This window comes from Prionailurus viverrinus, chromosome D3 (assembly GCF_022837055.1).
Source record: "Prionailurus viverrinus isolate Anna chromosome D3, UM_Priviv_1.0, whole genome shotgun sequence".
Taxonomy (NCBI): domain Eukaryota; kingdom Metazoa; phylum Chordata; class Mammalia; order Carnivora; family Felidae; genus Prionailurus; species Prionailurus viverrinus.
Genome location: NC_062572.1, coordinates 46,908,076 through 46,923,931, shown reverse-complemented (window position 1 = coordinate 46,923,931; position 15,856 = coordinate 46,908,076). Strand labels below are relative to the sequence as shown.

At 37.0% G+C, this 15,856-nt stretch overlaps 1 protein-coding gene across 8 annotated transcripts in view; it reads right to left on the bottom strand.

The window, feature by feature from the left end:
* Window positions 1-371: 371 nt before the first annotated feature.
* RBBP8 (RB binding protein 8, endonuclease) overlaps window positions 372-15,856 on the bottom strand; it is a 112,095-nt gene continuing 96,610 nt past the window's right edge. For 7 of the 8 annotated variants that reach the window (XM_047827420.1, XM_047827416.1, XM_047827418.1 and 4 more), the window contains 5 exons: window positions 15,014-15,157; window positions 11,084-11,153; window positions 6,671-6,767; window positions 2,873-3,014; window positions 372-1,276 (listed from right to left, as the gene is read on the bottom strand). In XM_047827420.1, coding sequence (XP_047683376.1) covers window positions 1,179-1,276; window positions 2,873-3,014; window positions 6,671-6,767; window positions 11,084-11,153; window positions 15,014-15,157 — 551 coding nt within the window. In that variant the 3' untranslated portion in view covers window positions 372-1,178. Of the gene's footprint in view, window positions 1,277-2,872; window positions 3,028-6,670; window positions 6,768-11,083; window positions 11,154-15,013; window positions 15,158-15,856 lie in introns of all 8 variants that reach the window. The other variant, XM_047827423.1, reaches the window with a different exon arrangement.

Below are 15,856 nucleotides of genomic sequence, written 5' to 3'. Positions count from 1 at the left end.
CACATTCAGAGCCAAACCATGCACATAAGGGGTCTGATGTATAGTAGGTACTCAGTATATGTGATTTCTTTGGTGATCCTCTCTCTGAGAACACAAATTGATGTCACTTGTTCATGAGAACCTTGACACATGAAGAAGATGAGATTAAGCAGAGATTTTTAGGAACTGAGTTTTATCTACACAGTTAGATTTTATTGAGGCATTCCATTCAGTGTCTCATGTACTCCTGCTTGAGCAATACTGTCAAGATATGGATTAGAGAGACACTCAAAAAAGACACTGATAAAATGCCACCAGTAACAGTGGATGACACAGATGTGGTCTGTCATTTTGATGACTCAGACACTAGGTCCTAGAGGAACAGAAATTTGCTGAATCGAGAGATCTGTTTTATTGCCAAATTGGAAGTTAATAATATTAGTCAACCCAGAGAAAAAAATACAACTGAACTAGAACACATGCGCAGAGAACTTGACACATTCAGCTTGAAAACTTTAGAAAAGTATGATGAAGAGACTGTGAAGACCTGGAATAGGATGATCAGATCAGAGGACTGTGCTAATTTATAATATATGAAAAAGGAAAAAAGGTTGATACTTGTGGTTGAGTCTCTAAAAGAATTCACTATGGAGTAGGAGCTCATTTTTAAGTCAAAAAAAGAAAGAAGCTGGAAAGTTAAAAGGACTACTAAAATTTAGCCTTTTTTTTTTTTTTTTAAGACTTAAATGTCAGATACTGGAATGACCTACAGAGGAGCAACTGATGAAGGGAAGGAAAATTTGTAATGATTAGCACAAAGCCACTGTTGAATGTAAGTATCAAGGGAAGGTTGAGTGAAAAGACCTAAAAGGCAACAAATCAGAGACTACAACTATCGTATTTTCAAAACTGTAATTAGGTATTACCAAATAAAGTAAATAACTCTTAAGTTAGAGTGCAAAATGAAAACACCTTATTGTTTTAAAGATGCAAAAGCAAGAAAATATAACATAAGCGTATCCACATTTTAAATAGTTGTTTGTGTGGTGGGTAAATGCCATTTAAAAACACTTTCAATAGAAAAACGATTTATAAGTCAGTTTACAGAAGATCAAAAAAAAAATCAATGTTTAATCCCAACTTTAACTATAAATAACTAAAAAGAAATATTGTCCTCCATCCTGTTTTTGCTTCAACATCTATGTCTTCTGCTCCTTGCCTTTTGGAGAAAACATTGCATTGTAAGGCTGCCGTCTTTTGGGACGAGGACAAGGATCAAGATCTTCCTTAATGTAACCTTAAAAACAAACGACAAATTTAGAAGACTGTATTTGCACCATGCTTCTCTTTCAGCATGTACTCACTAAAACTGTCTTATTTAATGCCTTCTAAGTTTACATGAGCCTGTGATTATTAGCTGTGTGATGTTAATGCATGATTTCACTACTCAGCATCAGTCTCCTCATTGATAGTAACAATAACCGCAAACATTTATCAAACGTATTATATACATTACCTCAGCTAATGCTCACATCCCTTTGAAGTAGCTTCCACTATACCTACTTCACAGATGAGGTAATAGAGACCCAAGGAAGTTAAAGAACTTGCTCAAGTTCACAAGGCTATGACGGGGAAGAGCTGGGACCTTGCCCAAGATTGGTCTAACCCCCAGAACCAGAGTTCTTAAGTACTTTCCTAGTCTGCCTCCTACAGGTTGCAAATGGGAACAAATAGCTAAACAAGAACAGTCTGCTATTATGATAATTCCAGGTGCTTATCAAAAAGACTTTCTGCAGCAGCTACTTCTTTAGATGATGTGCCTGTGCCCCAGTACTCTTGAACTACCTAATTCTCCTAGTGTCTTGAGTCATGCGGTATGCTCTCAGCTATACCCTCTTAGGCCATGGTAGGCACACAATAACAGGCTCTATCCAGATTGTTTAATTCTATGTGAAGACCAGGCAGTGGCATCCGTCAAAAGGAACTTAATTTGGCTTGTTAATGGGGAAAGTGAAAATATGGTAATAGCTACAGGAGACTTGGCATCTTATGGAAAAACTATCTTACCACTAAATATCTGGGGCTTCAAAGCTGTATACATTCTCAAATCATATTAAATGTAAATGCTACACTTGAAGGAATTAGTTCCAACAGCTTCCAAACAAAGGTCCTTTTCACTCAGATGTGGTTTATAAAGACCTAGCATTCTGGATAAGTGAGGTTTTAAAATCTAAAATTCAGACTAGTCACTTTAAAAAGATTCTCTTTTCTTATAGGTAATTTTTAAAAATAACTTCGGACAATTCAAGTTGCCGGATTAAAAAAAAATTTTTTTTTAATGTTTATTCAGTTTTGAGAGACAGAGCACGAGTAGGGGAAGGATAGAGAGAGGGAGACACAGAATCTGAAGCAGGCTCCAGGCTCCAAGCTATCAGCACAGAGCCCAACACGGGGCTTGAACTCACGGAGCGCGATATTGTGACCTGAGCTAAAGTCGGACGCTTAACCGACTGAGCCACCCAGGCGCCCCAAGATTCTCTTTTTAACCATACCTTGCTGGCAGCTTTTATAATGTTATTATTTTATTAAAAGTCATTTTGATGATAGGATAAAAGAGAAATTTACTTTCTGAAATTTGAATGATAAACCAGGAGAAAGAATATACAACTATATTAAAGTGATTATACACAATCTCTGATTCCAGTGGCATTACTCAGAGTTAAAGTTAAGTTAAAGTTAAGTCTTTTATCTTAGGAATTTGTTTTTATGTTACAGAACTAGCCCCTGAGCAGAAGGTAAAGAAAACCATGGGAAAAAAGTCTAATGTTTAGACTTGGGTATATACACTATTTCAAAAAAACTAATTCCAAAATATTATAACCTGTATTCTCACCTCTTTCCATACACGTCTGAGTGGAAGGAAAACCAACTTCCCAGAAATTCTCTGGTGTGTTGGGTGGAATGTAGCGGAATCGGTGTCTTGAGCAGGAAGCCAGCTTCTTTTCTCTTTCTTCTGCTGGAATATCTGCATAATACTGATAATAAAAACTGGTAAGTTTTTAACTTAGAAATAATACATGGACTATTATGCTTATTGATTATAAACTAGAAGCTAAGAAAGCTGTCAAAGTATTCAGCATGCTAGGGAACAACACTCACTGAAGACAGTATTAGTAATTAATACTAATAGCACTAATGCTGGTCTGTGAAATGTTCGCTCCACAAATGAGAAAAGGAGCTTGGAGCTTGTATCACAATGTGAACCAATATGATGCTTTTTTCATCAATAAAGTCTTATAATACAAAACCAAAAACAAAACCCGCCAGCTTAACTTTACAGTGTGCTTCGTGGCGTAGCTGATCTACATGGTGCAACGTCAACTTTGTTAGGCCAGCAACAAAACTGCACTTTGGCACTTTTCTCAGTTGTTATTCGGATATAACATGTATGTTTTGAAGTAATTTTCTTATTTAGGTTTTTACAAATACAAGTTCAGCTTTGAATGTTGCAGTCTTCAGGACTTCCCTGCTTAAACTATATTTTTCAATTAGGATCAAAGACATAATTATTTCTTGCAACTGCAACCCAAACAACTTGAACTTCATGAAAACAAGGTTAAAACTTGTATGTAAAAAACGTACAGGTCTTTCAAAAACAAAGCAGTAGTGTAAAGTGTAATAGAACACACGACAGGATCACACAATCCAGCCAATCCCACTTTATACTTGAGAAACTGAAAACCAAATTGGTGATTCTACTGGTGATATCATCTGTTGAAAGTGGCAGACTCAGGACTAGAACTTAAGACTGAAGTAAAGACTGTAAATACATTTTTCTTTTACACAAATTAAAGGCTTCTGAGTACTTCTGAAACAATTATTTTGGGGACTATCTTTTTCATCTTTCTCCCTGACAAGCCTTTGTTACCTGAGCTTGGACACTGGGGTGGGATGATCTTAGAGAATCACGGTTATCAATCAATTTACAGAAACATTGCCACCAAATTACAAACATACACAAAAGCACCAGTAGGCTGGTGTAGCTATAACACAGCAAGCAACTGGGAGGGTGGTGACCAAAATCAGAGAAGAAGTGGGGTGCCAGAGTTTGCTGTCCTTGATAAGAATGCTGGATCCCATCTAGTTCTTTGTGAGGTGGGAAGACATTTAAGCATTTCAGGTAGAGAAATGACAAGATTTAATTTTTATTCTAAAAAGATCACTAGGGAAAAAAGAAAAGACCATTCAATGTTGTGTTAAAAGTACACTGGGAAGACAGAAATTAAGGAGATGCCTGTCCTATCCAAGCCACCCTGTGCTGATGCTCTCAGGCCCAGCCCTGTCCTGCCCCGACACCCCACATTCCTGATTCTCTCTCCTCTCTGGCACACAGGCCAGGAACTGAAGCACCTAGTGCTGACATAAAAAAGACCTTTAATCCCAGGCAATTTCCCCACTGGGGGCAATAAAATCATTAACATCTCAAAAATACCTTGCTTTAAAAGAAAGAAACATTGTGAAGAGACAAGAACAAAGAAGAAAAATGGGGACAGAAGTATATGGGAATTCTCTGTACTTTCTGCTCAAGTTTGCTGTGAATCTAACACTGCTTTCTAAAAACTGTTGACTAGTTAAAACGAAACAACACAAGGAAAAAGCACTTAGAAGTTATTTCAATAGTCCAGGCGAGATGAAATGGTGCCTTCGTCCATGGGGTTAGCAGTGGTGACAGTAAGTGGGTGGAAATGGAATACACTTTGAAGGTAGAATTGATAGGATTTGCTGATAGATCTGTTACTGAGAAATGCAAGAAAAGAACAGAGAGTAACTATAAGAGCTTTGGTTTAAGCAGCTAGAAGAATGGACACACAAGAGACTCAAGTGAGGTTTGGGAATCAGAGGTGGAAACGGTTTGCTTTTGGCAGGCTGAAACTTGACATGATTATAATACCTCCACATGTGTATTACATATTCCACAGGTGGAAGACACACTGGGACACATTTAGGAACCGTACGCATATAGATAGTATTTAAATACACAGGACTGGTAATTTGACTCCTGGTTATGAGAGAGTAACAGGGAACAGACTTATCTCCTATCTTAAACAAGAAAAAAATTGGAATTAAATGTATGAGACAATAGTTTTTAGAGACTGAATAACAGCACAAGCAATGATTCCTGAAAGAAGGAAAGCAAATTCAGTGTTTCTAACACAAGAGCTTTTTTTCTTTCAACGTTTATTTATTTTTGGGACAGAGAGAGACAGAGCATGAACGGGGGAGGGGCAGAGAGAGAGGGAGACACAGAATCGGAAACAGGCTCCAGGCTCCGAGCCATCAGCCCAGAGCCTGACGCGGGGCTCGAACTCACGGACCGCGAGATCGTGACCTGGCTGAAGTCGGACGCTTAACCGACTGCGCCACCCAGGCGCCCCCAAGAGCTTTTTTTCTAACTGGTAGTGTAAGAGTCGTGGTTATAACTAAAAATTGGGGATTTGCATAGTACAGACCATGTTCTTTAGTTAAGAAATCATGATATGTTCAATTTGTGTTATGAAAACCCATGATATAGATTTTGCTTGCATTGCCAAACTGCCTTCCAAAATAGTGATCTCAATTTACACTCCCACTGGTAGTTAGAGCCTATTTCTCACCATATGCTTACCTGCACTACAAGCTATCCATATATAACTTTAATCTGCTTGGTTATCAAATTTTCTAGCCCACAGCTGTTAAAAAGAAAATTTAAAGGGGGAACTAAATCGCTAGAGGCAGGCATCTAATACCTAACAGATAGCAAGGGAAGAAATTAAAGAAGCATGTTTCAAGAAAACACAGAACCTGCCTGAGAGATATCTGGTGACAGGAGGATTAGTACCACCTACTTCAATAGTCCAAGACAGACAATGTATAAGAGGAAAACATACTTGTGCTATAAGGATGAAATAGAGCCTGTTCATCACAATTTGTTTAAGAAGGAATATTTGGGGAAAAAGTTAAGAGCTTATGGCCATACCACTTATTGAGAAAAAAACATGAATATATCTCATTTCCTGAGAGTGCTGGGGTAAGTAATAAACGTTAAAGTTTCCTGCTAAAATACCAAGGGGCGCCTGAGTGGCTCAGTCAGTTGGGCGTCTGACTTTGGCTCAGGTCATGATCTCACGGTTCGTGAGTTTGAATCCTGCGTCGGGATCTGTGCTGACAGCTGGAGCCTGCTTCGGATTCTGTGTCTCCCTCTCTCTCTCTGCCCCTCCCCCACTAGTGCTCTGTTTCTCAAATATAAATAAATGTAAAAAAAATTTTTTTTAAATAAAATATCAGAAATATCCCCAAATAGTTTATATGTAAGAGCCTTTGCTGTAACATAACACCAGGAGAAAAAATTAAAACAAATGCAGATAAACACAGGAAAGAAAAATGGCACAAATGTCTTAAGCTGGTAAAAAAGAACTAGGGCTTAGGCTCCAGATTCACTTGATGAAAATTTTAGAGAAGTTGAGGGCTTTCATTTTCATCTATTTATATCTTTCAGGTCACGAGTATGCTCTTTAATTATTTATCCTGCTATTCCTGGCTCAAACTAGGCTTCTAGATTTTTATCTATGATTTTTAAATCATGCATTTATAATCTTAAAGCCATAGTAAAGAAAAAAAAAACCCGCCAGACAGTCTTTACATTAATACTTACAATTTCGCATTCCTTACATGTGTGTCCAAGCAATTTTCTTCTCTCTTCTTTTTTCCGAACTACCTCAATATGAGGAAAATTTTGTAAGCTAGTCTCTCTGGGAGAAAAATGAATTAAATTTAAAAATTAATCCATTTGTTACTACAAAGATCTTTGGTTTAGATTTTTAATTAACAAGGTGAAGGCCCAGAGGAGAAATAATCCCAAAACATTCACTCATTTTATTTGAAATGTTTATTCAGTATGTTAGAAAATGATTTTTTCATGCATTCTTCATTAAATACTTATTAGGTGCCTACTACTTGTCAGGTATTTTTATGTATATTGTTCTCTAACGTCTAAAAAAATAGAACTATTACTTCCTATTTTTGCCTGAAAATTTGTCTGATTGGCTGAAAATAATACATAAAATAACTTAATTTAAAAAGGAATACTGTATTATTAAAGTCAGGAACTGGTATTCTATAACATAACCAAGAAAGAATAACTACCTCTGTTAACTCAGTTTTCTTAAAGAACCTGTATTTCTGGGCTAACCTACTCCCCTCAAAAAAAAGATTCATCTGTTTACATGTCATCTGTCATTTTCTCCAAAAATTTATTTTGCTGCCTACATTCACCCTGGATTCTTCAAAATGTTAGGAACAATTATTTGCCCTTGTCCTTAAATGGATCAGATCCTATTGAGAACTACTGGAAACCTAGGAAAGGTCAAAGCCACTGAGGTATTAATGAGGTATGGAGTGCTCTGGGAAGAAAAAGCACATTTTTTTTTTTTTAGCACAGAACTTTTTAATATACTTGTATCCTGCTTTAAGTTTTAAAGCCCAATATAGAAAAGTCCAAACTTCTAAAATAGGTAAATGATGCCTCAAGTGATGGTACATGTATTTGTTTATATTAAAGGCATCCCCAGTGAGCTTAAACAGTCTGACTCACAAAAACTAATTTCTAAAATGACTTGTTGGTAACATACCCACTTTGAGGTATTTTGATCCTAAGCCCCTCTACTTGGCAAGCACTTTCCGTCAAAAGAAAGCTTTAATCCCTCTATGTCAAAGTATGAGGTTATCGGTCCTTTGGGTCCTTAAACCCAAGAACTCTCAACCTTAGAGCAATCTGTAAATGAAAAGGACAGATAAGAATTGCTTTCTTTCAAACAGCTTATGGAATTTTAAAAGCTTATGTAGAGTACTTTCTGGCCATATCAGATCCTCTCCTCTGAGTATTGTCTATTCTGCTTCTATAGTGTGTTATAATGTTGCAGGGAATCTACTAGTAGACTGGCATCTGTAGCAGACCTTAAAGCATCACCTAAAAGATTACTAAGCTTCTTGTCCCTCATGCAACACAACCCACCTTCCCAGGGTTTGCTAGTATTGTCTGTGGGGAAAGAAACGATGCTGACTCTGAGACTTTCACCGTACCCATGCATCACACCCACCTCCTGCATTTCCAGCTATCTAATGGTTTCAGCATAAATAAAACTACTCATATTTATTTGAAATGACAGTTCTTCCTTTGCAATCCTACTTCAAGGAGTCTATCCCAAAGACACACAAAATTATGAAAAGAGAATGTACAATGTTATTCAATGCAGCATTCTGTTAGCATAACTGTAAACACCCCAAATACCCATTACTAAGGAATCAACTATGGTACCATCAATAAAGTACTATTATACTAAAAAAAGTAACTAAAAAAAGAAATGAAGAATATCACTATATGCTATTTTTATTTATTCATTTTAATGTTTTATTTTTGAGAGACAGAGTGTCAGTGGGAAGGGGCAGAGGGAGGGAGACACAGAATCCAAAGCAGGCTCCAGGTTCTGAGATGTCAGCACAGAGCCTGATGCGGGGCTTGAATTCAAGAACCGTGAGATCATGACCTGAGCCGAAGTTGGGCGCTTAACCGACTGAGCCACCCAGGTGCTCCCACTATATGCTATTATGAGTGATTTCTAGGATACATACTTAAATGAAAAAAGCAAAAGCAGAATAGAGAAAAGTATATATAGCATGCTACCATTTGTCTAAGGGGAAAGAGAATGATAATATATTTCTGTATAGATATTTACTTTTCTTTTTTAAAATGGATTGAAAACCATAATTTTTAACAAATGGGATAGGGAGCTAACAGGTAAAGGGGACAATGTTAGAAGCTAGACTTATCTGAATATACCTTGTCTGATACTGTGTACACAGTTTACATAACTTAAAAAAAGAATTAAAAATAAAAAGAAAAATACTTCCTAAAAAATTCAAAAGCAAAATAAAACAAACCTAGACAATGAGTTGGTGGTATACCTACACAAAAAATAATTATTCCAAATGGCTTTAAAATATGGTGACTGGACATTTATAATAGACATATTTTTTTCATTTTTAGAATTTATATTGTATGAAAAGATGGCAGATAACACGATACAGCTTAAGAACAAAAAAACCCACAAAGACATGTTAAGCCATTTTCATAAATCATATTATAGATGATTATTTATATTATTCTGAGACTGCTCTAAATATTAAAGAATAAAGTTAAAGAAGAAATTATGTTGGTAGCACTGAAAAGTGAAATTTTCAGGAAAGGGAAAGTAGATACAGATGTAAGAAGAGATTACATAAAAATCCTGTAGTTCTGAACCTGAAATGGAGCTATTGGTGTGAAAAAGTATAGTTATCTTAAAAAAACAAAATGAAACAAAAACCTTATTCCTAATTCTGTCCACCACCTAAAGATCTACAAACAATGACTAACTGTAGCAATGAGCAACACTAGTGGTTAGACTAAATTTGTTTTTCACTAAAAGAAACCAGGGCTCCTGAAAAAATGGCAGATTCCAAGGTTCTCTAGGAAGAGAGCCTAGAACACGATATATCATACCAGAAGCAAGCAAGCTAGGAAAGACTGGGGTAGTGCTCATTCAAAGAGACTGGGGCCAAGATGTGGCAATACAATCTGAGTATAAATAAGTGTAAGAGACTGAAACACATGAAATATTTAAATCCATGAGTTCATAATGACACCACAAATAAAAACTCCCTAGTCATATTTGGGATGCTAGGGTACTATTTCTTTGGAGAACTGGTAAATAAAGGAAAAGAATTCAGCATTTAGCAATAAAACGACAGCTCTTATCTGTTAGAGTCTTACAGGTATCAATAAAAACTTATCTTAGCCTGTCAGATCTCTAAAATTCTCAACAGAAATCAAAATACAGGGGCGCCTGGCTGGCTCAGTCAGAGGAGCATGCAACTCTTGATCTTGGGGTCATGAGTTTGATCGAGACCCATATTAGGTATAGAGATTACTCACACACACACAAAAAAAAAACCTTAAGAAAAAAAGTATGGGGTGCCTGGGTGGCTCAGTCGGTTGAGCATCCAGCTCTTGATTTTGGCTCGGTCATAGTCTCACGGTTCAGGAGTTCAAGCCCCATGTTGGGTTATGTGCTGGCAGCACAGATCCTGCCTGGGATTCTCTCTCTCCTTCTCTCTCTGCTCCTCCCCTGCTTGTGCTTGCTCTTGCTCTCAAAATAAATAAATAAACATTAAAAAACACCATTAAAAAATGAAAGTATAAAATATACTTTGCAGGGGCGCCTGGGTGGCGCAGTCGGTTAAGCGTCCGACTTCAGCCAGGTCAAGATCTCGTGGTCCGTGAGTTCGAGCCCCGCGTCAGGCTCTGGGGTGATGGCTCGGAGCCTGGAGCCTGTTTCCGATTCTGTGTCTCCCTCTCTCTCTGCCCCTCCCCCGTTCATGCTCTGTCTCTCTCTGTCCCAAAAATAAATAAAACGTTGAAAAAAAAATTTTTTTTTAAATATACTTTGCTTATTGAGGGATTCAATCTGCCAACATCATAACTTGAAGAAAAAAAGGCATAAAAATTCTTTTGAATTGAATTATTATGCCTAAATTCACTTCTAGAATGAATGGTACATGATTAAAAATTACAGAATTTGCCATCTTTGAATGAAAGTCACAAAGTAGCATTATGGTTCAAAATCAAGATGCTTAGTTTTTCTTTTATGGTTTAAAAATCCCCATGAAATAATTTTCAAGCACAACCTAAGGCCTGTCACCTAAAGTCCTATACTAAATAATAGTCATATAATTTAACAAATTGCTGGAGTTCAAATAAAGTCCACAATAAAACAGAATAAGAATTAAAATATTTGTTATAAAAAAGAAAATAACTATTACCATTTGTCAAAAAAATAGTGATATAAATTTCTTTATTTGTAGTATTTGTCATTTTTATGCTTAAGTCCTTCTTTTTTATGACCATAAAATGAATAAAATGTGCTCTATTTTAACCAAAGTAAGAACTTAACAGTTCAGAGGTACACTGACCAAGATAGTACTGTTGTACTTCCCGTCACATTGCTGGTATTAATCAGGACGAACTTACCTTTCATCATCTTTAAAATATGGCTCCACAAATGCTTTCTGTTTGACTTTATCTTGCTTATCACCATGAGCTGTAAACAAACACACATAAAGGAAAAGAATCAAGCATTTAATTATAACACAAACTGAATGCAGAACTGAGAAATAGCTTTTTTGGAACAAAAATAACCTATATCAAAACTTCCATTCTAATTGAATTTCCTTCTCTAGGCTTCTGGGCAATTTGTTTAAATTTCTGTAACTAATTTTTTGTTTCTTTTTCATCTGCATAATGATGAGGTGCTGACTATCTTGTTTACCTCAGAATTACTACAGATAAAAACTCGCACCTATAAAACTATTTTAGACTTAAAAACTATATATACAAGTACCTGTACACACGTGTAGATTGTATATAAAAGTATTTTAGACTTCAAAAGAACTACTTTGATGCTCATTTTCATTTGGTACCAAACACAATAACAAGGCAGCTTTTCATATGTTTCACTTATTAGTGCTGCTGATTTTTTTTTTTTTTTTAAATAAGCTCTTTGCCCAACACGGGGCTCAAACTCATGACCCTGAGATCAAAAGCTGCATGTTCCACCAACTGAGCCAATCAGATGCCCTAAGTCCTGATTTTTATAATGTGTCTTTGAGGTAGATTAAGTAGGAGACAGAGGTTAAAGAATTTTATCAGAAAATTGGAGATAAGAACTAAAGTTCATGGACCTGAATCCCAAGTTGTCTGGACCCAAACAGCCAACTGCTATGGTCTATTCAAATAGTCCAAATTTACCAAGCACTGTTCTAAGTTCTGGACATGCAATGTCCAACAAGAGAAACCAGGTCTCTTGTCCTCATGGAGTTTATACCACAGTGAGGGAAACAGACATTAAGTAGACAGTTAAGGCTTACCTGAGGAAGGACATGGAAAGTAGTAACTGATGAATAAAAAGAAGTCAGCCACAAGAAGCAGGAGTGGAGAATATTCTAGGTAAACGTCTTGCGATGGGAAAAAGTATGGGATATTATAAGAACTAATAAAAGGCCAGTGTGGTTGAGATTTAGCAAAGAAAGGTAAGTGTTAGGAAAGATGAGATTGAAGAGGTGGGCAAGTACCAGATCATGATGGGCCCTGGAGGCCAAAAGGAGTTTGAATTTTGTTGTGAATACAATAGAGGGCACTGAAGACTTTTGAAAAGAATCTACTTTATTATAGGCAACACACTGATTTTAAGTATACTAGGATTAATTCTGACAAACATACACCCCAGTGCAACTACCACCTAAATCAAGGCGTACATAGAACTTCCATCCCCCCTGGAAGTTTCCTCCTATTCCTTTGCTTCTCAAGCACAAGAATGTTCTCTGATGTTTCTCCTCCCCCACTATGGAGGGATGATTTCTACCACCACAGCTTAGTTATAACTGTTTTAGAACTCTGTATTAATGGAATTACATAGTATGTATTATTGTCCATCTTTTGGACTTTTTTAGCTCAACAGGTTTGGGCAATTCATTGTTGAGTCTAGGACCCTCCTTTTTGTTGACAGATAGTATTCCATTATATGAGTTTACCACAATTCATAATCATCTGTTGATGGACATCTGGGTTGTCTCCAGTTTCGAGCTACTACAAATAGCACTGCTATGAACATTTCTGAACACAATCTTTTGTGAATGTGTTTTCATTTTTCTTGTCTATATACCTGGCAGTGGAATTGCTGGGTCATAGGGCGAATGTATACATAACTTTATAAGAAACTGACAAACCTCAATAAAGCTGTTAAAAAAAATCTTGCTGAACTCTTTTCCACAGTACAATTTTATATCCCCACCAGCAAAGTATGAGAGTTCCAATTGTTCTTCACCTCTGCTAATGCTGGATATTATCAGACTTTAAAACCGTTTCAGTGGATGTGCAGTGGCAGTCCCTCATGTCCAATAATGTTGAGGACATTTACATGTGCTTACTGGACATCCAAATATCCTTTCAGTGAAGGTTTTTAAAAGTGAGAAGATAATGCAATCCAATTTACATTTAAAATAAATAGAGTTTTGTCAACTCTGAATTCTTTATGATACAGAGATGCTATGGGCTTCCTTCCTGTGGGGCATTCTGCAGTGATCCAAAGATTCTGATTCCTCTCATTTCAAGTGATCCTGTGGTGGTCACTTTGTGTTTTGTAAAACAAATGAACTTTCAATCTGTGAAAGAAAGACCTTTTAAGGTTGCGAACCCCAGAGGCCAGAGCTTGAAATGCTTCTTTTTTTCTTCTTTTTTCTAAAATGTTTGCTTATTTTTGAGAGAGTGAATGAGACGGGGGTTGGTGGTGGTGCCTGTACAGAGGATCTGAAGTGGGCTCTGAGCTGACAGCAGAGAGCCTGATGCAGGGCTCAAACTCACATGAACCATGAGATCATGACCTGAGCCAAAGGGATGCTTAAGGGACTGAGCCACCCAGGCGCCCCTAGGCTGCATTTTTTTAAAACTGATGGAAGCACAAAGAAAACATCATCAAGACAGACTACATAGCAGAAGGTGTTCTCATTTATAACCTTTGCACTAGACTAAAAGTTCTTTTTTACTAACAACAAGAAAATGAGACATTTAGCAAGAATTTTAACTTTCAATTCAGATTATCTGCTTAAGGGTTTCACTTATTCTTCTTTTGATTACTATCCTACATTATAAACTACTGTTTCTGATGAAAAGAATTTCTTTAATTTTTTTTTTTTAAGAGAGAGAGCGAGAGCATGAATGGGGCAGGGGCAGAGGGAGAGAGAATCTTAAGCAGGGGCAATGCTTATTAGCATGGAGCCCAACGCGGGGCTCTATCTCATGACCTGAAATCATGACCTGAGCTGAATTCAGGAATCAAATACTCAACCGACTAAACCACCCAGGCATCCCTAATAAAAAGAGTTTTAAGGGGCACCTGGGTGGCTCAGTCAGTTAAGCATCTGACTTCGGCTCAGGTCATGATCTCGTGGTCTGTGAGTTTGAGCCCCGCATCAGGCTCTGTGCTGACAGCTCAGAGCCTGGAGCCTGCTTCAGATTGTGTCTCCCTCCCTCTCCCTCCCTCCCTCTCTCCCTCCCCCTCTCTCCCCCTCTCTCTCTCTCTCTCTCTCTTTCTGCCCCTCCCCCACTCATGCTCTGTCTCTCTCTCTCTCTCTCAAAAATAAATAAACATTAAAAAAAAAAAGAATTCTAAAAAGACACTGATACATGTAGCTACATTATTTTGTCTGGGAAGGTAAAGCATTCAAACAAAGTTAGTCTGAATTTTCTGTAAAACTTTCTCCTTCCACTCTATTACAATGATTAACTTATTACTTAATAAAGAACCTTTTCAAAACTTTTACAAACATTATGCATAAGTTATATAAAGAAATTCATAGTATTCAATCAATTTCTTAGTTTTGATGAATACTTTATGGTCATATGTTAACATAAGGGGAAACTGAATGAAAGGTACAGGGAATCCTCTGAAGTATTTTTTCTAACACTTTTATTGGTCTGCAACTATCTCAAAAGAAAACTATCTAAAAGAAACTTATACAAGAAATAGGAAATTTTAGGGCCACCTGGATGGCTCAATCAGTTAAACATCCAACTTCAGCTTAGGTCATGATCTCGTGGTTTGAGCCCCACATCGGGCTCTGTGTTAACAGCTCAGAACCTGGAGCCTGCTTCAGATTCTGTGTCTCCCTCTCTCTCTGCCCCTCCCCTGCTTGTGTTCTTTCTCTCTCTCTCTCAAAAAATAAATAAACATTAAAAAAAAAGAAATATGAAATTTTAATTGTTAATTTAATTGTTAATTTTAATTGTTAATACATACCTCATACATACATACATATATACCTACCTACCTCATCAAGCTTGGTGACTTAATTTACTGAACTTAGTATAATTGAGAAGCCATAATTAGAAAGAAAATAGCCTTACTGTTTGGTTTCTTTGTGGTAGTCGACAATTCCTCTTCTTCAGCCGCTGCCTGGGGAAAGCTATCTGCCAAACAGGATTCATATTCTTCATGTGTTGTCCGATCAAACATATCTTCCAAGCTATCATTCATTTTTCTTTCTCCATCTATGTAAAAGAGCTTTGGCTTAGGGCAACAAGCAAGCTTTTTGCTTTCCACGTAGACCAATATGAAACTTATAGTAACTGCCACAAGATAAACTGGTCTCCGATGTACACGAGGCAACAATAAATCCCCAAGCCTAGGTAGTTACTGTATTTACAAAGACTTTATGTTAGGGCTTTAAATGTCCTTTGCTCATACGCAGAGAATGCTTTTTGTTGTTGTCATTACAAACATTAAAAAACTTTTTCTAGGGGCGCCTGGGTGGCTCAGTTGGTTAAGTGGCCGACTTCGGCTCAGGTCATGATCTCACGGTCCATGAGTTCGAGCCCCGCGTCGGGCTCTGTGCTGACAGCTCAGAGCCTGGAGCCTGTTTCAGATTCTGTGTCTCCCTCTCTCTGACCCTCCCCCGTTCATGCTCTGTCTCTCTCTGTCTCAAAAATAAATAAACGTTAAAAAAAAAAAATTTTTTTTTCTATTAGTCCATGTATAATTCATACTGCACTAAAATAAGTCCTATCAAAAAACTGTGAGGAATAGAAAATGCATCAGAATGATGAAAAATATGAAGCTTAATAAATAAGATATGTATAAATAGTGGACATTCAAATCTATACAACCTTGCTCATCTGCTTAATTTTATGCCACCATTAACACTTGGCAATTTAGTATTAATAAAAGGAACAAATTCCTTATTTGATATG